This window comes from Sceloporus occidentalis, unplaced genomic scaffold (assembly GCF_023333645.1).
Source record: "Sceloporus occidentalis isolate IW3139 unplaced genomic scaffold, rSceOcc1.0.p SCAF_30, whole genome shotgun sequence".
In the NCBI taxonomy this organism is placed as follows: domain Eukaryota; kingdom Metazoa; phylum Chordata; class Lepidosauria; order Squamata; family Phrynosomatidae; genus Sceloporus; species Sceloporus occidentalis.
The window spans coordinates 4,169,933-4,194,364 of NW_028317010.1; the positions used below are offsets into that span (position 1 = coordinate 4,169,933).

Below are 24,432 nucleotides of genomic sequence, written 5' to 3' on the forward strand. Positions count from 1 at the left end.
ACAATGGAATAAGAACGGACGTACGAACCTTGGTTGCAAACGTGAATATTTTAATTAAATTTCAGCGCATCAAAAGACTATTTTTTAAGCAAAATTCAAAAAGGATATAAATCCAGCATTGGCTCCAAATAAAAGAAAAAATGAAAATAGAAAAGCCAAATTTAGCGTGTCTTAATACGAGCTCTGCCTTCTGCCTTCATGCTGGTATAATAATTAATATATAAATTATACTGCTCTTACATGAATATAAAAAAGGGAATATAATTTACTCTACAGACATCATGAAGCTCATTCTACACCATTGGTGAGAAGAATGTATGAGCAAACTACCTTATGGGCAGCATCGTCTCTTGGGCCTCAAGTGGTCAGCAAAAACGGGTTGCATCATGATGCTGCTAATTAATTGCTGGACATCTATGTGCATCACCAAAAAAATAAACAGTTTCCGATGTAGATCTATGTATCCCGCATCAGCAGCTCCTATGTATTCCTAATACATGATTTCACTTTCCTCTAGCTTTGAGGTACCTGAGCAAAATGTCAATTCAAACTGCTTTATAAATCATCATGCATCTGTGAAATTCAACTACCCATTAGTTGCTTCATCTGCGTTATTACGGCAATATTATCTAATATTAGATATTATTCTGCTTTGGTTTTCATTTAGATTACGGTTATATGTTTTACAAAAGTTGCTGTACCAATTAACCGCATGCCAATGGCCGACTTAAGCAATGAGTGTACTGCACAGGTCCGAATTTCAAAACCGCTGACATCGATACCCTTATGTGACCATCAGCATAATCAGTGTGAACAGAATTCCACAATCATACAACAGTTGCTTCTGTAATACACAGATAATATATTATTGTTTACCTGAGTGAAATTTATCCACCCAAATACATGCAGGTTACCAAAGTCAAGCAGCAGAATGAAAAACCACTTATATATACATTTACAGAAAAGTCTAGTTATTATCCTTGCTTCACCACACTACCATGCAAAAAACAATATTACCAGTATCTCATTAGCTTAAAGAATAGCAAATACACATTAGTTTGTACTATTAAACCCAAACAAAAAGTTTATTATAAAATTGTTAACAATATACATGACATTAAAGTAAACGGGGAGTTTACGTGGGTTAACTTCTTTTTACATGGCTGTTGTGTTATCTCAAAGAAATGCAGCTACATCAATTTTCACAATGCTCTCAGACGCATTTCTGCAGCCAAATGTAGAGATGTAGAGAATATACCGTAGATTATTTAAAAGTGTATATTCAACAATTGGTTCACCCCAAAAACTTTAGAGTGTCATTCAACAAAACAAATAAAAAATTATAAAATTAATAAATGACTGGCTGCCTTAAAACACCTAATCTGTGTTTTGGGTAATAGACAATGTTTTGGGGTAGAAAGGCAATAGATCATATCTGCATTTTTTAAGAAATAGCCATAATCACTTTTAATCTGACCTGTTACATTGGGTTTGTGGATCTGGATATTGTGGAGATCCAAAGCATCTCCTGAAAAAGCAAAAGCTTGGGGTGAGCCAGAACATACCAGCCCATGCCTGAAAATGTCTGAGATACTTCTGTTGGGAGTAACAAGTAACAACATGAGGGGTGGAATAACCTGTGGAATAGGTTTGCGTCTTTTCTAAAAGGGACTGCTACCCACTACTAGTTACTAGTTATAAAATGGCCTGGATAACAGATTTAGAGTAATATTTTACTCTAAATCTGTTAGAATAATATTTTACTCTAACAGATTTAGAGTAAAATATTACACAAAATCCATGGACGGCTTTTAAATAAAATAGTGTTGAGAAGCACATTTTCCATTATGCATTCTGCGTTATTTTACCACTCCTATTATAGTTTTAGTTTTTTTATATTTACTGCACTGTTTATGTATATGAAGAACTGTCAGCATATAACAATGTGATATGCTATCAGGAAATCAAATGAAAACCAAGCATGACAAGTATTGATTGAGCCGTAAATAAAAACTACACCTTATTGTTATCTGATAGAACAATGATTGACTGAACAACATCACTGCTTTATACTCAAGTCAGCCGTTGGTTTTCTTCTGTATTGTGAGACTGGAGCACTCTCTTCTCTTGTGCGGGGTAGTGCGCTCATGATCCCACCCAATCTCTACTCTAGTATAAGGGTATGTTACTTATTTTACAGAAGAGGCTTTGCACCCTCCTACTTTTGCTGGTACTCTGAAAGCAGTTGTCTGACTATGAAACAAAGTGGAGACAATGTTTGGAAATATTTTGTAGACAAACCTGCTGTTGTGAAGAATGGCACTCGACTCTAAAATAAGTTGTATTTTTAATTCAGTGTTCCACTAACAGGAAAACAAGCACATTAATAATTCTGAATGGTTCACCAGTCAGAAGAACTGTATGCTGATTCACTTCAAATCAGATGTTTTACCAGTGCCCAAGAAACATTGATGTGCACGGGTGGACTTTCCTAGCAGCAGAAGTACTAAAACACAATAACCGGTGCTCTGCACTGTGCATAAATCCAAAGGAGCCAAAGATTTATTATGCAAAAGATCCGCTGCCTTTTGGGTGGCATCATGGAGGTAGCTTGTTGTCCAGTCCAATAATCTTAAACTATTGGAGGGTTGCAAGTCAGACATCTTTTCGAGATTAACAGAACGATGAGTTAAAACAGAAATAGTTACCCAAGGTTCATAAGGATGTGCATCTCATCCTGGTATTTATAGGCGAATTGTACAGTTGTCTAAAATAGGGACGATGGCAGGTATTGGACTTAATAGGAAATCTGGTAACTACTTCTGGTCTTTTATAAAAAATAGAATATAGAATGACAGGACAGACATCATTTAGTTGACATGCCCATAAGCATTGTACCTTTGTGCAAATCAAGCAGAAATTAAAATTCAACTTCAGTAGCTTCAAACCTTTAGCTGGAAGGCCATTTACCCTCATTAATTCTGAAGCCAGACAACATCAAAGCAATCCAACTTCATCAATAAATTAGGTGAAGATGTAAGAGGGTGACTTACAGTGGCTTGAAAACTAGCTCCTTCAATAAATTAGATAATTATATGTGAGAGACACTCAAGGGCTAGCATATTCAAATATAGAATTCTGATATTCTAGCTTTCTCATTTGAATACCTTTAATATTTGAGAGTTCTTCAAATATGAAAAATGAGGAGCTCCATAACTGAGGCAAGCACCTGGGAATTCTATGCGTAAATGTGCAGAATAGATTCACTTAAGTGCCAGGTAAGGCTGAAGGTATAATAGCACACATGGGTTTATTTACTGAGAGGTGAAAAGTCAGGGAGTGAAGTTCGTATGGTAAATCCTCTAAATTATACCCTAATGAATGAGAATTTACACTTTTTTTGAGCCATTTGGTTACTATAGTTGACACTTATGGTTCCAGAGAAACTTTCCGATGGGCCATTAAAGATCTAATATTTTCAGCACATTTGGAAACTTCCCAGCCAAGCAAACATGAAAAAAGGATTACACAATCTAATATATAAATGTGAAATATACAGATGCTGAAATATACAGTGCCTAATTATGGAAACTACTTTTATCTGTAATTACGCTAAACTGCATTTCTTTAACAGGAAAATAGTTCTTTTTTGGCATCTGAAATGTTGCCTCATTTATGCATTGCACCATTCATTGGCACTAGTGAATTTAGAGTAAACTGGATAAGATTTAGAGAAGGGTAAGATGGCAGTCTGGACGAAACAACTCAAGTCTTAAAGAAGGAATAGGATAGGTAGGGAGAAAAACACAAGGCTGTATGCAGAAGAATGAGCAGAATAAAGAACAAAAGAAAAACAGATGGAAATGTGTGGGTACAGAGTAGTTATACTGCAGACAAACTTATGAAGAAACGTAGTTGGAACGAGTGGGATACAGGACGAAGAAGGACATGTGCGATGACTATTGGGATATGACCAAAAGGAACTGAAAAGGAACAGTGCATGCAGAGACAGGTTGGCCTGGGGCAGAGGTTTTGTCATGGTTATGAGACCCATGATCTTTTTATAATGTGGATATTGGCTAATTTTTGGAGAGATAAGCAAAGCAACAAGACACTCACAACCTTGACAGGTAGTTTTAAAGGACCCGTCACCAACGCCATACATTCTATTCTAATTAGTTGGTGACAGGTCCTTTAACACTGGGTTCGGAACTTCTCTGCTTCAAAAAACTATTAAATATATACAGTATTTACAGTTTTTATGAAAGTCAGTTTAAAGTTGCATGCTTGTAGTACCACTAAAAACTTAAAAAAAAACCTCTGGCATCCTTTTGAGATCCGCAGTTATTTTTTTTACATTATCCATTTGGTTCTGAGAAAGCAGCTTGAACTTTAGACGTAACTTTCTTGGGGCAACCAGCACTGTCTGCTTGCAGACACTAATCTGACGGCCAAAACCAAATGAGTGACTCAGTACTGATCTACATTGATAAGAGGGATCCTCAGATCTGCTAGATTCCTTGTACCCAGGCTCAAACTGGCCATCTGGCATAGTGAGCCGCTGGTCAACAGTGCTACACACTCATCTGATCGGGTGCTGAAGCGTGCAGCCTGTGTCTGGAGATGCCGGGCCGCACGATATGTCAGTGTAAAAAAAGAATGTACGGCCATGTCTATGTTATCGGGCGGCCACTGGCCTTAAACTGCCAGGGCCAGCTCGTCATTCCCAGTCTGGCCCTGCTTCTGCCAATCTCAACTGAAAACAAGTGTCTCTCAACGCAGGATAAGAGAGAGAAAACGGCATTTTATGCTTTCTGCTTCTGCTCATCGGCTATGATGTGCACTGACACCATCAGCATGCGGATGTGCTAGATCAGCTATCATTCATGCAGCTGGAGAAAAAGATGTATTCAAGAAGACACACTTAATTTTTTTTTTATAAATTCAAGTGGCCAAAAAAAAGTTAAATAGTACTTTTAGCAAAGTGATAACGTCAATATGAAATGTTGATTATTTTAAATACTTTACTAAACATTGTATATTACTACTGATAAAATACATTACCTCACGACGGTTGGATAGAGTTCCGAAGTGTAAATGTATACTACGTTGAAAGCTGCGCTGACAGACAATTTCCCAAATAAGGCAAGGGCTGTTTGGTTTATGAAAAATCCTAAAAGAAAAACAAAATAGTTCAGAAAAGGAAGTAGGCTTTATTAGTAGCAGTAAAAAGCATATGATTATGTAAACCTCCCAAATGTCCCTAAAAAAGTCATAAAATTGTGTATAGAGACAGCAGTTAATGTGAATTTTAATGAATTACAATTTGTAAATAAATACATTGCTCTATGATTTTACATAAATAGCTATGAACAAATAGTCCTGGTAAGACCTTACCTCAAGCAACAACTAACCACTTGTCTTAAAACAAGTGACCTTCTTTGGATGCGTTAAATGTTCTTCTTATTTAAAATATTCTAAACATCTTATTCATCACTGATGCTAAAAAGACAGGAATCAGATCAATAACTTGACCTAATTTCAATATTGGAACACGGAGTGACCTCTTTTTCTAGACAGATAGATACACACAGACTTTTGTTCCCAGCAAAAGCCAAGAGCTAATCACTAAATTATGAGTTTGGCAAAGAGTTGAGGCAACATGAAAAACTTTAACCCACCAATCTAGCCATGTTTTATGAAAAGTTAGTATCTCCTCTGAATAATGCAAAGTTAAAGTCACTAATGCTGAGGGGTTTGAAGGGAATTAGTGGGTTTCAACTCACTAACTTTCTTACTCACTATGAAGCCCCAACTCTGGCAAATAAGGAGCAATATGATATTGTATAAGGCATTAAAAGATTTATGAGGTTGTTTTCAACAAATCTCATTGAAACACATCAGAGCCCCACCACAAAGAACTAATTTGCTTAAAAAAGGCAGAGCTGTGGTGAACAATACCCTCTGTGGTCCATTTTTGCCTGCATGAAGCAGTCAATCACTGGCAGCTAAGAATTCCCAATGAAATCAATAGGAGTGCTTCCTGCCTATGTCCACGAGGTATCTCTTTAGGGCCCTCTGAACTCTGGCACTACCTAGCACTGGAGTTGGTTGGCAGCGAATATAGTACCTGTGCCTACCTGCAGACATGAGATGTGTTCAGCACACATCTCCTGCAAGCCAAGCAGCTGGGAACAGAGAAAGAAGCCAAATGCATAAGGGGATTTTGCTGAATCCACCTGCAAGGAACAAAATAATCATTTAATGGGGAGACTCAACTGTCTTTATCAGCTCTTCTTACAGGAGAAGCTCACTAGTAATGCATGGCAAAGTTGGTGAGTTAACTTCCCTAAAAGCGTCCACATAACAGCCTTACCATAAAAACAAACGACCAACTTGGTCGACTTTGCAGAATAAGCTCACCAGGCCATCAAAGTTAAGTTAGTGAGATAAAATATATCTCATCTAATCAGCAAATATATGGCTTAGGTAATAAACCTCAAAATCAAGCTTTTTTTTTTTTGCACGCCACAATTACAGGAATTTTTGGATAAAGAAGGATCACAATGAAGAATGCAAACATACGTTGTGTTTCAATAAGCAATTTTAAAAAGTATATTCAAATCTGTGGAACCATGTTACCCTTGCTTAAATACATATTTTCTGCACACTAATGATTTTTTTAGGGCTACAGTTCATTTTTAATGTACATGTTGGCAGCTACCTAGTATGGAATATATATACTGTACATACAAATGTACACAATTCTACATTGTGTTCTGTTTGTGTTCCAGAGTGATTCTGCATGGTTTTTTTTAGCACTGGTAACCTATTTCAACTGGTTCCAAACAGTTTTAACCATACAGCGAAGAGTCCATGAAATCTAAGCTACCGCAAAAGAAATTAAAGTAGCAAAATTAATGTTAAAATATCATCTCGGTCTTTCTCTACCTCCATAGCAACCGTTACTAGTGGTAACCAAAAAGTCACTACTGGATGGGAATTATTTGTGTGTGTGTAATTGTATAACAGCTTGAAGCAATATTTGCTCAAACCTTACATCAGCAGAGGCTTGAATATTGAGGCAGACGTGATCTGAAAATAATTTGAGAGGAGGCAAAGCAAGTAGCCTTATGCAGGATGTCTGCGGTGGAAGTGTCAGTTTCCACCATTCGAGAGATCACTATGGCTCAGGCTGAATGGGCTTTAATAAGGGAATAACTTTTTCCTTTCTAGCAGCTTTGTTGCCTTGAATAATGAATTGCCTTTGATATGGTTTATTTCCCTTTGTGGGAGCTCAAGATGCCTGTCTGACTTAATTATTTCTCCCGTGCTTGTCAGGTAAAACCGTAAGGGGTCGTTGAGTTCAGCTACTTAAAACAGAAATATGATGATAAGCACGCCAAAATGCAGTTTCAGAAGAAATGTGTACTTAAACGCCGCAAGGGTCCAATAAAAAAAAGTTTAAGCGAAGCCGTCAAACATGTAATTATAATTACGCTTAAATGTAGCCCTCTGCAGTGCACGGTAAAATTTGGGGGCAATACTTCACAGGTAGCTTAGTCAATAATCCTCAATTAAATTAGTTAAGGTGGGGGGTTTAAAAAGACTCACATGGCATGTGATTGAGTTAAAGCCCAAAAAATTATCTATAGACCCTCACCTGCACATAGACCTCCAAACTCTGACACGCTCCTCTGGAATGAAGACCATGTTGGGTTTCAAAATAAAATAATCACCCAAGGGTGATTCATTTCAGGGAAACTCATTAGATGTGAGGGCGATCTGGCTGCGTCATCTGTCACCCCATTGATTGCTAGGATTGATTCGGCTGATCTGTTTGGCTAGGTGTGTGTCCCCTTCCTCCCTCATCAATCCATGTGCACCCCCTCCCGAAGCTGCGTGCACAAGAAGCACCAATCATCGGTCAAGGGTATACGAATAGCTGCGCTCCCCTTCCAGAACCTCTAAACAAGCTTAAGGGAATCTCATTGCAATAGGGATACTTCATTAAAAGTTTGACATGCAACTATGCATTATGCAGGGCTAATCAGGCCTTCCTTGCAGGAGAAACTTCACAAAGAGAAATTTTAAAACTGTGGTGTCTACAAAAGGTCCAAGTTGGGTCAAGTTACTCATGCCAGATTGATTTGCCTGAAAATAAGCAAATCCTCTTTTCATGGAAGTGAAGCTAACCAACAATTGAGTTGTCATTCCTACCAGGCTTCAACTTGACACAAATTTGTAAAAGAAATCCATCAGACTCAATAGGTCTGCCAAGCTAACAACCAACTTACTGACTGGAAGACTGAATCCCTGATTCACAAAATTAATTCTGTTGACATAATCAATGATCAGCTCAACACCAGTCAAGTTCAACTTAACAAGACTTGGCTTTTTGTTTAAGTAATCAAAAGCGCATTTTACAACACAACCATAAAGAATTGTTGGCTTTATGCTGTTCAAGATTCACACTGCACGAAGCAGAGCTGTTCCTATCATAGACCAAATATATGTAAAAGTGTTACAATCAGTTACATACATTTTGGTTTTTTGTGTCGTATTATTAGACATGTCCATATTGACACAAGTCTGTTTTATCCTGCTTGCTGTGAATACAATGCTGTATAAAATGACTAGAAATTACATTATCAAACACAGTAAAAATCTGATCTAACTTCACTGAAAAGTAATGTGATAGATTAAATACACAATGACCATGGAAAAGTTTCTCTTACTATATTTTTGGTGATATTACAACACATTTTATTTGGCTTCAAGGTTCAATCTCATATAAATATATTGCAATAAAAACGTAATGAGAGCTGCGCTTCCTTTCTTGACTTCACTTTACATCATGAAGCACAAAACCTATTGAGCTTTTTGGTACAGGAAAAGGTAGGCTGGACCTGGATAATGCACAGCTAATCAGCAAGATTTCTTCAGTCTCCATACACGTTGAATTATTGCATTATACAGGGCAAGCTCGGGCCGTCTCGTTGGAGAAACCTGCCACTGTTGGCAATTCATAATGAATGGTGACAGGGCCAGACTAGTGATAACAGGGTGGCTTTGGCACTTTAAGTGTAGCTGGATACGTGTGACCACACTCTATGCTTTTATGCTCATGTAGCTCACGTAGTTGAACCACAACTTTCCTGCAAAGCGTTATGTAAAATAGCAATTCTAATGCATAGTTGTACAAGTGTAACAATCAGCATGATTACTACACAGGTTGCTAGTGGGGTTGGATTACTTTGCACCAGAGTTATTCTGTATAGCCTTTATTAAGCAGTAAACCAAAAGAAAGCTTAAGGAACTAAAGGAGCCTTTTATAAAAAAAATGTGCCAATACTCACTTCACAGTATTTTCATTTATTTTATTTTATTTGTGGAAAGTAACAGAACACAGTTTTGACTGTGCAAATATATACTTGCATGTCATTTGTGGTACCAATAGGTTCAAAATATGCAGCACATATACATAAATCCAATTATCATAAATTAAGCTTTCTGGTAAACTCAATGTGACTGATTTTGAAACTCTTGCAGGTGCAGAACGTGCTGTGACAAGACAAAACAGGGAGCTAAATATAGGCTCGAAACTACAGTTTTCCTTGTAATTTGGTGAAACAAAGCTCAGCTTTAGAAAAGAAATGTCCTGTTAAGATATCAAGAGATGTGAAAGGATAGGAACTTACGCAACACTTCCACATTCTCATTTGGTCAAAAAAACAGTTGTCCTAGGCTACAATATGCAACTGTTTGTTATACCTCTAAGACTTTAGTGAGAGCTATAGTCCCAGTGCCGATTCACTAGGAGTATAGCTCTCAATGAGTAGTTTGGGAGGTGAAAGATCTCACTCTTAATATGGCTGTCAAGAAATGAATAGAGCATTGGGCACAGATGTAAACTGCTGTGTGTTTCCTGTTTTCTTCACAAGTTCAATGGGATGCCAGGTTATTGCTGGGAAACTTCAAAAGAGACCAAACAGGCTAATAGAAACATGTTATTAAAAAACACCCAATCACCTATTTTACACAAATGTTACATACAGCAAACATGTAGCTTTTTTGAGCACTACGTCAGTCTTTTATGAGCGAAAGACTTCAGTAAGACAAACATGTAAGTAAAAATGTATTTCTACATCATTCATTTTAGCAGTCTTAAGTATGTATTAGAGCCAGTTTAGGGTCAAGCCCATCTTCAGACTTGGCCCAGCTCCCGAGGACTAGATGAGTGCTGAGCTCTTTCAAGTCAGTCCAATACGGAGGCACATAAGGTCCTTTCTTACTTGGCAGGCAAGTGGGGCTCTCCACAATTAGCGGGATGTGGGGATATTATTACAACAGTAGTATAAACAGCAACATGTCAGACAGTGGAAAGGGCATATGTGCTTTCTGTCAATGTGGTCTTGAGTATGGATATAATACAACTACGGCTGCAACGGATTATTTTGTCGATTAATCGATTAATCGGATAAAAAAATACATTATTTTAAATTGAAGAAAAATTGCAATAAAAAACGTACAATTTACACTTTCATCTCTTTATCACAATGGCCTCTCTCTATTCACCTTCTTATTTTACTGACATAATAATAAAAGCTACAAGAACCCAAACACTGTGTTTCTCAAACTAGGTTTTAATACAAAGTTATTAGTAAATATTAATTCATATGTTAACTATTTTTCATATTTAATAAAAACTGAGAAAAAAGCCTTGTTCACATTTTTTTTTATTTACCAAACTGCCCCCAGTTATGCACATCTGACCCCCAGCTTGCCACTCTGCCCCCATATATGCCTTATACCTCTTATATGCCAGATTCCGCTGTGCCCCTGATATGCCTTATACTCCTTATATGCCAGTGATATGCAACTGAGCCCTCTGATATACCTTTTACCCCCAGATTTGTTTTATGCCCCCCTGATATGCCTAATATCGATATGCCTTATACCCCCTATATGCCACTGAGCCCCCTGATACCTTTTACCCCAGATATGTTTATGCCCCCTGATATGCCTATATGCCCTGAAACTCATAATATCCCCCATACACCACTATAACTCACCCATACACCACTCTGGCTCCTCCCCCTCCCATACACCACTATGGCTCCTCCCCCCTCTCATACTCCACTCTGCCTCCTCCCCCCTCCCATACATGACTTTGGCTCCTCCCCTCCCATACATGACTTTGCCTCCTCCCCCTCCCATATACCACTCTGCCTCCTCCCCCTCCCATACTTCACTCTGCCTCCTCCCCCTCCCATACTTCACTTTGGCTCCTCCCCCTCCCATACTCCACTCTGCCTCCTCCCCCCTCCCATACTCCACTCTGCCTCCTCCCATACACCACTCTGGCTCCTCCCCCTCCCATATACCACTCTGCCTCCACCCCCCTCCCATACTCCACTCTGCCTCCTCCCCCCCTCCCATACTCCACTCTGCCTCCTCCCCCCCTCCCATACTCCACTCTGCCTCCTGTGAACCTCCGTTGCTGACAAGACACCAGGGAGCCGGGTAGAGAGGCATAGTGCCGTATGGGAGGGGGAGGAGCCAGAGTGGTGTATGGGAGGGTGGCTCCCATACACCCCTCTGACTCCTCCCCCTCCCATACACCGCTCTGCCTCTCTACCCGGCTCCGTTACTGAAGGCACTTTCACTGCAGCTTCATAGAAGCCTCAGTGTAAGTGAAGGTGAGTAACGGAGGCTGTCTGTGCGATGCAGACCCTCACCGGCTGACAGAGAGGATGATCCTCTGTCAGCCGGTGGGGGTCTGCATCGCACAGACAGACTCCGTTACTGCCCTTCACTTACACTGAGGCTTCTATGAAGTCAGTAACGGAGCCGGGTAGAGAGGCAGAGTGATGTATGGGAGGGGGGAGGAGGCAGATGGGAGGGGGGAGAGAGACGGAAGTGAGAGATCGGCCGACAGTGAGGAGAATCCAGGTCCCCTGCAGCGTTGCGGGGGATCTGGATTCTAGTGTTATAATCCGATCTCTGTTTGAGGTCGGATTATATAAGGAGAGGGGTTTTTCAGAGCATTTGCTCTGAAAAAAAACTCTTTTTTTAATCGATAAAAATCTATTAGATTAATCGATAATGAAAATCGTTGACAACGATTTTCATTATCGATTATTATCGATTTTATCGATTAGTTGTTTCAGCCCTAAATACAACAGGGGCCTCCTCAGTTATAGAAGTGGATTACATTAATTGGGTTGGAGAGTCATGCAAATAAGGCTACTACAGCAATATTTGGACCCACCAGATCTTTTGGCATACTTGTAGAAATGTCATATGTAACACAACATGAGAGAAATGGGCACTCATTATAGGAGGATAAAATACGAGAAGTAATATCACCTGAAATAACAGTAGGTCATATTCTCAAATACTTAAAAAAAATATCTGTAAAAAAGAACTATACATAATGATAGTCTGTTGTGTAAGACCAGCATCATACTCACATATGTACTGTAAACTTAATTTAACCACACAGCAGTAGAAACTGAGTCATAAAACTAGTGTTGGGCAATGGATTATTATTATTATTTATCTTGTTTCACTCTGGTAAACTCGACAACATAAAATCAAGGCTATGTGACAAATGTCAGCCATTAGAGAAGAAATAATTGATTATTTCAGGTTATAGCTGTGAAGCAGAGTATTAACATATTTTTCAGCAACAAAAGAAAAAAAAAGATCTGTGGTTCCTACCTCTTATAAACCTGCTTATAAAATAAGAATACGTTTTAGGACATTGATTTGTCAGCAGGAACAATGTCAGCTACATATTTACTATCTGAACTCTATTCACAAACAAAAGCACATATGGAGACTTTACGAGTACACTAGATGTACGTATGTCATAAATACTAATTCATGTTATTAATATATATGCTATACCAAAGACTGCATTAAAGCAGAGGAATTTTCTAATATTTGCTAAAAATCCTATACATACAATGCCATCCACTCATTCACATGAGAAAAATATATTTGACGTATATTCACATTGATATTTTATACTTTTAGTACTACTAAAACTAGGAACAGGACTAGGAACAGGAAATTGTTCAGCCATGATTCTGGTATCACAGGGGTATAAATATTAGGTATCACATAGACCAAATCCCCTTAGTCATCCATCCCAATGGGTAAGACTAAGGAATATAGCTGTGTTATGCAGCAAAAGGTTGTTGAGCTTCCATTTCCATCATCAGGCTAGGTTTCCACTTGGGTTTTTGTCCTGCGTTTTTTTTCTTGATGAAAAACGCCAAGAAAACATTTTCCTGCGTTTTGGCGTTTTTTTCTGGAGTTTTTTCTGGCGTTTTAGCCTTTCTGTGGAAATTGCTTTTTTTGACCTTAGGCAGTTTTTCCAGCCTTTACAAGTTAGAAGTTTCACCCAGCTAAAAGGGATTAGGATAAATGGCAAGTATCTGCCCCCTGATGTCATTTACTTGGTAGAGTTCTACTTAAACGCCCCGGCGGACCCTTTTGTCACTTTTCTGTGCTTTGTAAGGCATGCTTTATTCCGAATGTCTGCTCCTCTAGGAAGATTGGCCCCAAATGATGGTGCAAATTGTTTGCTGTTGCTTTTGGCACGCAGGATCCAGTTGATGCGTCGCGTATGTTTGTTTGTAATGGCATGTTTGTTCCAAATGGTGTAGAATTCAATATGAACTTTGTTTTGTGTGAAACTGTTTGTTTCCAGCCTATTTCTCGTAGGACACACAGATACTGGGTCCATCCTCTGCATTGTAACTGTGGAAAAAACGCCATAAAAAACGCCAAGGCAATAAACCCACATGGCTTTTTCATGGCGTTTTTTCTCTCCCATAGACTTCTATTGGAGAAAAACGCCAAGATTTCCTTGCAAAAAACGCCAGAGTGTCAACATGCTGCGATTTTGAAAAACTGCCACAGAGCCCAAAAAAGCAGAAAAACGCCAGAGGACTGAAAAAACGCCAAACAAAAAAACGCCAAGTGGATATGGCATTCTGCGATTTCCTATTGAAGAACAGCTAACAGCTGGCTGCTGCGTTTTTTCACTAAAAAAACGCCAGGTGGCGCTATTGGCGTTTTTATGGGCGTTTTTAGCTAAAAAAAACCAAGTGGAAACCTAGCCTCAGGGTAACAATTAAGAAGTTTCAGTCAACTGTGAATGTTATGAATCAACCCGGAAGAGGACGTGGGTCTATATTGTCTCAAAGTGGCCCAAAACGTTTCAAGGATCACAGCTGGAGAATTGGAGAAGTTAGTCACATCTTGGGGTCAGAAGGTCTCCAAAACTACAATCTGACGTCACCTACATCACCACAGGTTGTTTGGGAGGACTTCAAGAATAAAAGCTTCTACTCTCATCCAAAAACAAACTCAGAAATATCATTACATAAGTTGTGGTGGGTAAAAGGTAACAGAAACCCTTCCACTTAAATTTAAGGGGCAGTAGAAGTATTGTTAAACACTCATCTACACACACCAGACAAGCCAGAAGGCTTGCTTTTCCCTCAGATATCTCATGGTGCTTTCACAACCACAAGGGATTCTGGGTAGGCACATGCAAACAAGGTTAACAATTATCACCTTTGCCTCTATATCCACTTTATACATCCACCACAACTTATGTAATGATATTTCTTAGTTACCCCAAGCCTCATACTATTAAGCCAGTATCACAACCTCATGCTGACGAGTCCCATGAAGGACGAAACAGCTGTCCATGAGTGGTGATCTGGCTATTGTACCTCTTCCTGAGTTTTGTCTAAAGGCTGTCTTGTACAGCGGGCAATTACTTTCAAGGAATCCATGTATAAAGTGGATATAGAGGCAAAGGTGATAATTGTTAACCTTGTTTGCATGTGCCTACCCAGAATCCCTTGTGGTTGTGAAAGCACCATGAGATATCTGAGGGAAAAGCAAGCCTTCTGGCTTGTCTGGTGTGTGTAGATGAGTGTTTAACAATACTTCTACTGCCCCTTAAATTTAAGTGGAAGGGTTTCTGTTACCTTTTACCCACCACAACTTATGTAATGATATTTCTTAGTTACCCCAAGCCTCATACTATTAAGCCAGTATCACAACCTCATGCTGACGAGTCCCATGAAGGACGAAACAGCTGTCCATGAGTGGTGATCTGGCTATTGTACCTCTTCCTGAGTTTTGTCTAAAGGCTGTCTTGTACAGCGGGCAATTACTTTCAAGGAATCCATGTATAAAGTGGATATAGAGGCAAAGGTGATAATTGTTAACCTTGTTTGCATGTGCCTACCCAGAATCCCTTGTGGTTGTGAAAGCACCATGAGATATCTGAGGGAAAAGCAAGCCTTCTGGCTTGTCTGGTGTGTGTAGATGAGTGTTTAACAATACTTCTACTGCCCCTTAAATTTAAGTGGAAGGGTTTCTGTTACCTTTTACCCACCACAACTTATGTAATGATATTTCTTAGTTACCCCAAGCCTCATACTATTAAGCCAGTATCACAACCTCATGCTGACGAGTCCCATGAAGGACGAAACAGCTGTCCATGAGTGGTGATCTGGCTATTGTACCTCTTCCTGAGTTTTGTCTAAAGGCTGTCTTGTACAGCGGGCAATTACTTTCAAGGAATCCATGTATAAAGTGGATATAGAGGCAAAGGTGATAATTGTTAACCTTGTTTGCATGTGCCTACCCAGAATCCCTTGTGGTTGTGAAAGCACCATGAGATATCTGAGGGAAAAGCAAGCCTTCTGGCTTGTCTGGTGTGTGTAGATGAGTGTTTAACAATACTTCTACTGCCCCTTAAAAACAAACTCAAGCATCTTCAGTTTGCCAGAAACAACTGGAACTTTGAATGGGTTTGGGTTCTATCAGATGAAACAAGCACAAAAATAAGCACCAGGGGTGGGTTTGGTACACAGAGAGGTAGCCATTTGGAAGAGTACATCACGCCCACGGTTAAATATGGTTGCGGCTATTTTCATAGTCTGGCTCCTGTTTTCTCTGCCGCCTCAGTAAGGGGAGTTGTGAACTCGTATTGAGACACTTGACGAGTTTTGAGGATTGGGTCCTATGTTGCTGACTTACTCTTTACATTGTTTTATGAGTTTTTTGGTATGCTAGGTTAGGCAGAATAGCCATGCTGACATTTGATGTGGACGAGTGGATGGATGGGTTTTGTTTGTGTTTCTTGTGTAAGGGTGTCCTTTTGTTCACTGGCCTGCCTAGAAATTTCCAGTCTGGCCCTGGATGTGCTGGGCCATAAACAAATAAGAACCCTAAAATGGTACACAGAAATGTCCTGCTTTAAGACAAATATAAAAAGCATAACATTTTAATTATATGGTACTGAGCCAGTATAAAAATATTAATGTATAAAGTGAGAAATTATATGAGCTGAATTGCAGATCAGTTTATAATATTTGAATTCTAACCTCTGTTCTCAGTTTAAAAGGATAAAAATGTCAGTACACACTAATAAAACAGGTATTTAACAATTAGAAATGATGGATTTCAAAACACTGGTGATTTTCTATGAACAGTAAACTGCAAAAATCATAAGACAATAAAATAAATGTAATTGATACTTTTTCTTAAAAAGGTACCATGTAAAGCTCATTAAAAGTTAGAAACCTGACCCTAGTGAAAATGGTGTTAAGAGGCATTATTACAGTACATAAGAAATTAACTTAAAATAATATATTTACATATTTTATACTCCCACACATGTCATAAAAATATGCAGTCAACGTGTAATGTCTAACTTGTATACTAGTTATTAATCAAACCCAATACGTTTCAAGCTATTTAAACATGGCAAGATGTGGACAATGACATTCGGATTAATAAATGTTAGGTCAATTACTAGGAAAATTCATGAATCTAGAACTAAATAATTTTTATAGAAGAGGAAGAACGAAGAGGAGGAAAAGTGACAGAGAAAGGTAGGAAAACATTCTGTGAGAGTGAATTAGTAAGTGTGTGAGAGTGATGGGTGTTATGCTGTAGTTTAAACTGAATGTTTGTGAATGAGTGTGTGTGTGTGTGTGTGTGATAGCATGGATTTGAAAGTGTGGGGGGGGGTAGCATGGAATAGGGAGGCTGTAATCATATTCCTATCATGCTCAGGTTCCAACATGTACTGGCTGCCTGGGAATGATAGGAGTGAGATTGCTGTTACCAATTATATATTTTTTTGTTCAATTTTGGTGTGTTAACCACACCTTTATTAAAAGTAAGTAACACACCAAAATTGGACAGAAACATTTGATAACAATATTAATATATATATATATGATTGCTAACAGCAATCCCACTCTTATCATGCCCAAGCAACCGGTACATGCTAAAGCCTGGGCATGATAGGAGTGTGATTGCTATATTAATCATATATATATATATATATATATATATCCTGATGAAAGTCTAATAAACAGACTGAAACGTTGATTAGGAAACTGCAGTTTCTGGAGTGATTATTTAAAGAAGTCCCTGGAGTGCCGGTAACTATTTTTGGATGTTATATGATTTGCTGTTTGCAGCTACTTGGCACCGGGCTAAAAAAGTGGTGATTGGTGTGCAATTGTTAATTTTGGACTTTGTATATATATATATATATATATATATATATATATATATATATATATTGTTATAGATTTTTTGTCTAATTTTGGTGTGTTACTTTTAATAAAAGTGTGTTTTTGTTTTTAAAGGTGTGTGGGGGGGGGGGGTCATTTTCGATTTCAGTCAAGTGAATGCTAAATTTTCAGGTCCAGAATTTTCATTTCGGTGCATCCCTATATGGATATATATAGTATATATATATATATATATATATATATATATATCTACTAGGCCAGACACTAAAGTGGTAGGCCTACACCACATCATTGGATAACATTGGGGTTATGCTGCATTATTGTCAATGTCTGGCTCAATATATAGTGATAGGTGTTATGTTGTACCACCGTCAATGTCTGCCTTAGTAAACAATGATAACAGTTATGCTGTACCCCTGTCAATGTTTGCCTAACGATAGAAGCTATGCAGTTTTAAAGTGTGTGTGTGTGGGGGTCCCACGTACAGGATCCGCCCCAGGTGCCAAATACTCTATGTACGCCCCTGCACACAACAGTTTTTCCCAATTTTTTTTATCCTTTATGCGGCCTGGAGCCTCCGCTCGTGATTCGCTCATAATTTACTTATGCAGTGAGAATTTCACCTTTAAAAAAGCATTACAGTAAGTAATACTGTTGTGTAACTTATACTACATTATCACACTATAATGTAGTGTTATTAACCATGAGCGAGCTGTACCAAAAATTTAGAATAACAATTTCAATTTAACATTTGCAGAAGCATATTGTGCTTACAAAATTTTGGCTCTGGGAAAATTTTTGCACAAGAGAAATTTTCTGCGCACACCACCTAAGAAAAATTAGAGGGAACATTGTTTGTAGGGTGCGCTTCTCTTTTTTATAGAGAAATATTTTGCACCAGTTCAGACTTGTTTGAAGGTTAATTGCAGGTACGACTTCATTAATTTAATTATTTGTTTTCATAATTAAAGTCAGCATGAGAATAATTTCTACTTACAGGAAATATTGTCATTGTATTTAACAAAAATATATTAATGTGCTACCCTTGTGCAGGAAACATAAAAGCCATTCAATTGCTCTTCAGCGAGCTGGCTTTTAGTATAGTTCATTTGCTAAAGAAAATTTAGGTTTAATGTAGAATAAGAATTAATGAACAACTGAATGGTTTGTTACTTGTTTCCACAGACATTAATTTTCTTTCGCAGCTTCTAATTAAGCAAAGTTTGATTGATTATAGCTCCTTTTCATTGACCCATGCAAATACCAGTAACATAAGGAAAACATGGTTGTAACAAAATTGAATATGTCACGTTGGTCTCTAAGCAATAACATTTAACTCTATAAAATGCCTTGCAATAAAGAATTTGTAGGTAAATCACTGAAAATGGCCCGTTTCCATTTCAAAAAAGGCATTTGGTAACAATGGAGAAATGTATTTAATGTTGATGTAATATGGTTTCCATAATTATGGTTTCCATACAAAGATATTCTAATGCATTTTCTGTACCCAATCAGTACATTGGTCTTGAGTATATATGCTCTAGCGCTAGATTTGAAGAGTCTTTGCTCTCTACCCTCTTTTTTAAAGGAATGTAACCTTATAGGTTACCCTTCACCAGTTAATTTGCATGCAGCAGTACATGGTTATGTCAAAATGTACTGCACAATTTCAATATACAAAAATTCTTAGTGGAACCCTTTCAGCGTCAGTGAAAGCTCTAGTTGTTTAGGTTGCTCCTGATGCTTAACAATATATTCACTAAAAGGTAAATATTACCCAAGAATAACCCTGCAATGTAGGTTTTTACCTTGAGATACTTTTTTGAAGAGCCACACCTACAACTACCCTTCTTGCTTGGAAAGTCAAGATGCCTCTTACGTATAATTACCCTGTACAAATAGAAAGGCGAGAGATGTCACTTAAAGAACTGGCAGACCATCTTCCTCCCTCATGTGGACTACAAGATCCTACCTAAGGTATTAGCTAGTAAGTTGCACTCGGACATCACACAGACTGCCCACACTGACCAGACTTGTGGCATTCCTAGCCGCAGAATTGCAGGTCAATTGTCCCACGAGTTTATGGGTGGTGCCCTACATAGGTTTGGTATAGGGGAGATGTTCTGCTCTTACATTGACTGAATGAACTGAGACATTTTCAGCTTGGTGTCAGTTAACAGCTGGAAAGCAGACCCATTTCTAGTTTGTCCTTAGATCAGACAAAGCTGTCCTCTTTCATTTCTTCTTTTCGTCTGCCACATAGGGTTCTTCACAGACTGCATGAGATGGAACTCTGAGATAGGAGGGATCATCACACCAGGAGGAAGAAACAAGACAGAGATAAAGACCTTGCGCTACATGGATGACATTACAGTCTTCCATGCAGATTGCTAGTCAGTAAGAACACATCCCAGGACTTGGGCAAAGCTTCAGGCACAAAGGTTCAACTGAGGGAAGTCAGAGACCATGTTCTTTAGACATTGGTATCTGCCTTCTGACCTGCTGCCTTTCATCATTGCTACAGACCTCATCAAGATTCTAGGAGTCTGGGTTGGCAAAAACGGCACGGCCCTAAAAAGTTCAGGAGACAGACTGGAAAATTGTGTGCATGCGACACTGCAAATGGCTCCATGTCTCCATTTTACTTGCTCCCTCTCCGGAAGAGCCTGATCTATAAGCTCAGAGTCAAGGGCACAATGGAACAGAATCCATGGCTCTCTGATGCTACAACAGGAATGGTTTGGACTGTGGCATTGAGCAGGCAGACCAAAAGACACAAGGACTAGGCACTGATGGCAAAAAGGGAGGCCTCCTCCTAAGGACATTTACAGAGACTACCCACAATGCATTGCAGGCAGTTTCCTTTTCCATAGACTTTGTTGAGATCCCTGGAAAATTAACTCAAAAACTTTGTGGTGAGAAAGTTCCTATCCAACCACTTTGTTTTATATAGACTATTTCCAAAAACTCATATGGAGGATGCCATCGATGAAGCTTGACAGCTAACATCTTGTGTCGAGTCCACTTACAGTAATTACTGTATTTGTTCGATTATAAGACGAGGTTTTTTCCAGAGCAAATGCTCTGAAAAATACCCCTCGTCTTATAATCAGACCTCAAATAGGTCTGACTAGAGACGACTAAGATCCAGATCCCCCGCAGCTACAGGGGACCTGGATCCTCCTGTCCCCCCCCCACTTACCGGTGCTTCTGCGTCCCCGGTGTGCAGCCGGAAGGAGGTGTGGCTAGCAGCGGGGGTTGTCTGCGTCCATCGCGCAGACCTTCCCCGGCTGTCAGAGATCAGAGTTCCCTGACAGCCGGGGAAGGTCTGCGCGATGGACACAGACAACCCCCGCTGCTAGCCACACCTCCTTCCGGCTGCAGCGTAAGTTGTCTACGCGAATCGCGTAGACATCTACACACTGCCCCGGCTGCATGACAGGGGAGTCAGAAGCACCGGTAAGTTGGGGGGGCGGGGGATGTGTTAAATGGGGGGAATAAGGCATTTCTGGAGGCAGAGTGTTCTATGAAATGCCTTTTAACCCCCTTAATGCCACTCTGCCTCCAGAAATGCCTTTTAACTCTCTATACACCACTCTGCCTCCTGAAATGCCTTAAACCTCCCTATATGCCACTCTGCCCCATAATATGCCTTTTAACCCCCTTAATGCCAGAGTGACTTTTAGGGGTATTAGGCATTTCTGGAGGCAGAGTGGCACATAGGGGGTCAAAAGGCATATCATGGGGCACATTGGCATATAGGGTTAAAAGGCATATCATGGGGCAAAGTGGCATTTAGAGGGTTAAAAGGCATATCATGGGGTACAGTGGCATATAGGGGGTTAAGACATTTCTGGGGCAGATGTGCATAACTGGGGGGGCAGGTTGGAAAATAGAAGGAAATTAAACCAAAATATTTTTCTCAATCATAGCTTTTATAAAAAAAAAAAATGTTTACATGAATTAACATTTACTGGTAAAACTTTTTTCCTATAGGGTCGTCTTATATTCAGGCTTTTTCTTTTTTTCCCCCTAAATTAATATTCAGATTTGGGGGGTCGTCTTATAATCGAGCAAATATGGTACTACGTAAGTTAATTCTTGTTGTTTAGCATATGCAAAACTTGTGGTTCGGTGAATGAAGTGCTTTTTATACATTTAGATGGATGACATAACTCCTTGTCTTTCACTTGGTATGCCTCTATCCTGCATGTCTTTATACTGTGCTGATTTCAAAGAGTTAACTTTGGTCTCCTCTTGTCTTGATTAATTGCAATTCTTAAGACAAGGTGTGAAACATCTGTATCCTACATGCAGGCACCTTATCTGATCACTTGTGAGGTACCCCCATACATTTCTAGGCCTCACTTGGAAACAAGCTTGCTTAGAAAAGTAGCTGCATAGTCACACTGGAGGGAAACTGCAGGGAGTGCAACACCATCTCCCATGCAATCAGCAGGTAACCCACCTAATCTTGTCCCAATCACCCTAATCTTTACTATGAACCCTCTCCAGTCCACATCTCTCCCACCCTTTTGCAATCGCCCTATCCTAGCTCCTATGCCATTCTCTCCTTTCCTCATACCCTCCCTACCACCAACCATCCAATCCCCAAAAATCACAATCCCATTTGTTATCTGTCTGCTCTCTGAAGACCCACCGTACAACCTTTCCTTCTAAAACTCTCAAGCCATCTGAACGATCAACAACTGCTACATATCATCCGGACCGTATCACCTAATCCTCATTCTAGCAGTTGTCTCCTACTGTTTCACTTCTTCCTCAATCAGTGACTTGATTATAAGCTCGCAAGAGCAGGGCCCTCTTCTCCTTTTGTACCAGTTACTGTGTGTGCTTTTAAACGAATACCCTGATTGTAACATAGCTAAGGAATCTGCTGGTGCTACATAAATAAATGAAATGTAAAATAGATATTTATGTGAGGTAGGCATATGGGAAGAAGCATAGATTTATTAGTTCCCAGTCAGCAACAAAAGTAGTTAATTGTGGATAATAATATTTAATTACAGTAAGCCGTTTAGTATTTTTGCCCTCTTTTTGTTATTTGTGCAGGGATTCTTTCTTCCAGCTATTAATGTAATCAGAATCATTGTCATTATTATTAGCAATATTCTGTTCTGTATTGCATAGCAATAATGGCGCATATAAAATCTCACCTAATGTGTTAATTTGTCTGTGTTAACGTGTATTTTAGAATCTCTTGTGCATATGCTTAGTATTGGTGTTAACTTTTAATAAATGTGTTCATTTACCTGTGAGACTGTGAACCCCAGGGAGATGATTAGCATGGCATCTGAGTACAGCTGCTATGCAGATTACACATATGGGTCCCTGGGGTGGAGCAATTGGAGAGCAGGGTGGGCCAGTGCTCCGTTTCCCTATTTTGTGGAAATTCCATGCCGGGTTTTCCAGGAGGCAAGAAGTCTGCAGGATCCGGTCCAGGATTCCTATGGGGCTGGCGTCAGGCACAGGTGCTGGGCATTAAAAACCCCTGGAGCCTGAGACTCAGAGAGACTGTTGGGGGAAGAGGAAGTTCCCTGCACTCCCAGGGCAAGGAGAGGCCCTGAACAAGACAATCCCTGAGCCAAGTGAGGCAATACCTGCCTGGACATTTTGTGTGCTGTCTGGGGGAGGTTTTCCAGAGCCTGGTGTAGCTGGGTCTGGCTGGGAGATTGAGGTAGTGGGTGGTTAGGCTGGTCAGTTTAGACCAGCATAGTTAAGTTAGAGAGGGCTCCAATTGGGAGCTAGGTTTTCTTTTTATGATTTGGTTTTTGGGGTTTAAGTGGTTAAAATAAAGCGCTGTTTTGTTTAAAGCTGCTGTTCCTGACTCTGATTGCCCTAGAGGACTGTGCTTAGGACCCCTAAAAGTGACATGTATGGCCCTCATGCTATAGGGTTTGTCACATACCTTAGATAGCTCTACATATTTCGAGTCCCGTCATGCATTCATTTTCTATGAGCCTATATTGAGTGTAGTGAGTTGCATGGGGGGGCTTATAGTAAAAAGGCCCACTCCAAATTAGGTTTACTCCTTGACATACCCAGTTATGTTTTGCCTATGATTAATAAAAATGTTGACAGCATAAATTATAATTATTAAACAGATACAGATTACACAACATGTCTTTTTTCCTTACCATCTGGTAGAAACATTGTGAAAATGCAAGCAATGCCAGCAAATACAAGAAATCCAGAAGTTGCCCTTCCCCGTCCGCACCTATTAAGACCAAAAGGACACAGAATGAAAAAAAAAAAGGCATGCACATTAAACTCTGGGTTAATCTCTTTATATTTCAGCAAACAGAGTTATTTGAGTCCCACTATGTATTCTAACTGCATTTTGAATCCATCTGCTGATGGCTGAATAGCTTTATCTGCAATTTAAAGAAAAATAAATAACAGCATTTCATAGATTAAAACCTTACAAAGGAGAAATTATGGTAACACTTCCATGAACTATAGGATTCCAAATGTGTTTGTTGGGTTCATTGTAACTCCATATACCACTAAATCACAGCTTAAAAAGGTAATTGTTAGCACGTTATCCATGGTAATGTAAAAAAAATAAAGCTAGGTTAGGTAGCCAGCCACAAAGTACAAGATGGCCTGGCACAGAGCCAGAACCAAGCTTAGATTCACACGTGCAACTCATAGTGTATTAACTGTTTTATTTTGTTTGAAACACAATTGTTTTAATCCACAAAAAAATACTTGTAGGTGAGCTGAAGTGAGAATAAGAATTACACATCAAAGCATACACTATGGGTTTCGAAGGGAATCTCCAAAGGACAGAGACGGCCTAGCACAGTGATATCCAGGATAT

General features: G+C 39.3%; 1 protein-coding gene across 1 annotated transcript in view; it reads right to left on the minus strand.

Moving 5' to 3' along the window:
• LOC149298935 (solute carrier family 22 member 15-like) overlaps window positions 1-24,432 on the minus strand; it is a 71,753-nt gene that overhangs the window by 15,736 nt on the left and 31,585 nt on the right. Inside the window, exons 8-9 of the mRNA XM_089486786.1 lie at window positions 23,747-23,826; window positions 5,065-5,173 (exon numbers count right to left, since the gene is read on the minus strand). Coding sequence (XP_089342912.1) covers window positions 5,065-5,173; window positions 23,747-23,826 — 189 coding nt within the window. The remainder of the gene's footprint in view (window positions 1-5,064; window positions 5,174-23,746; window positions 23,827-24,432) is intronic.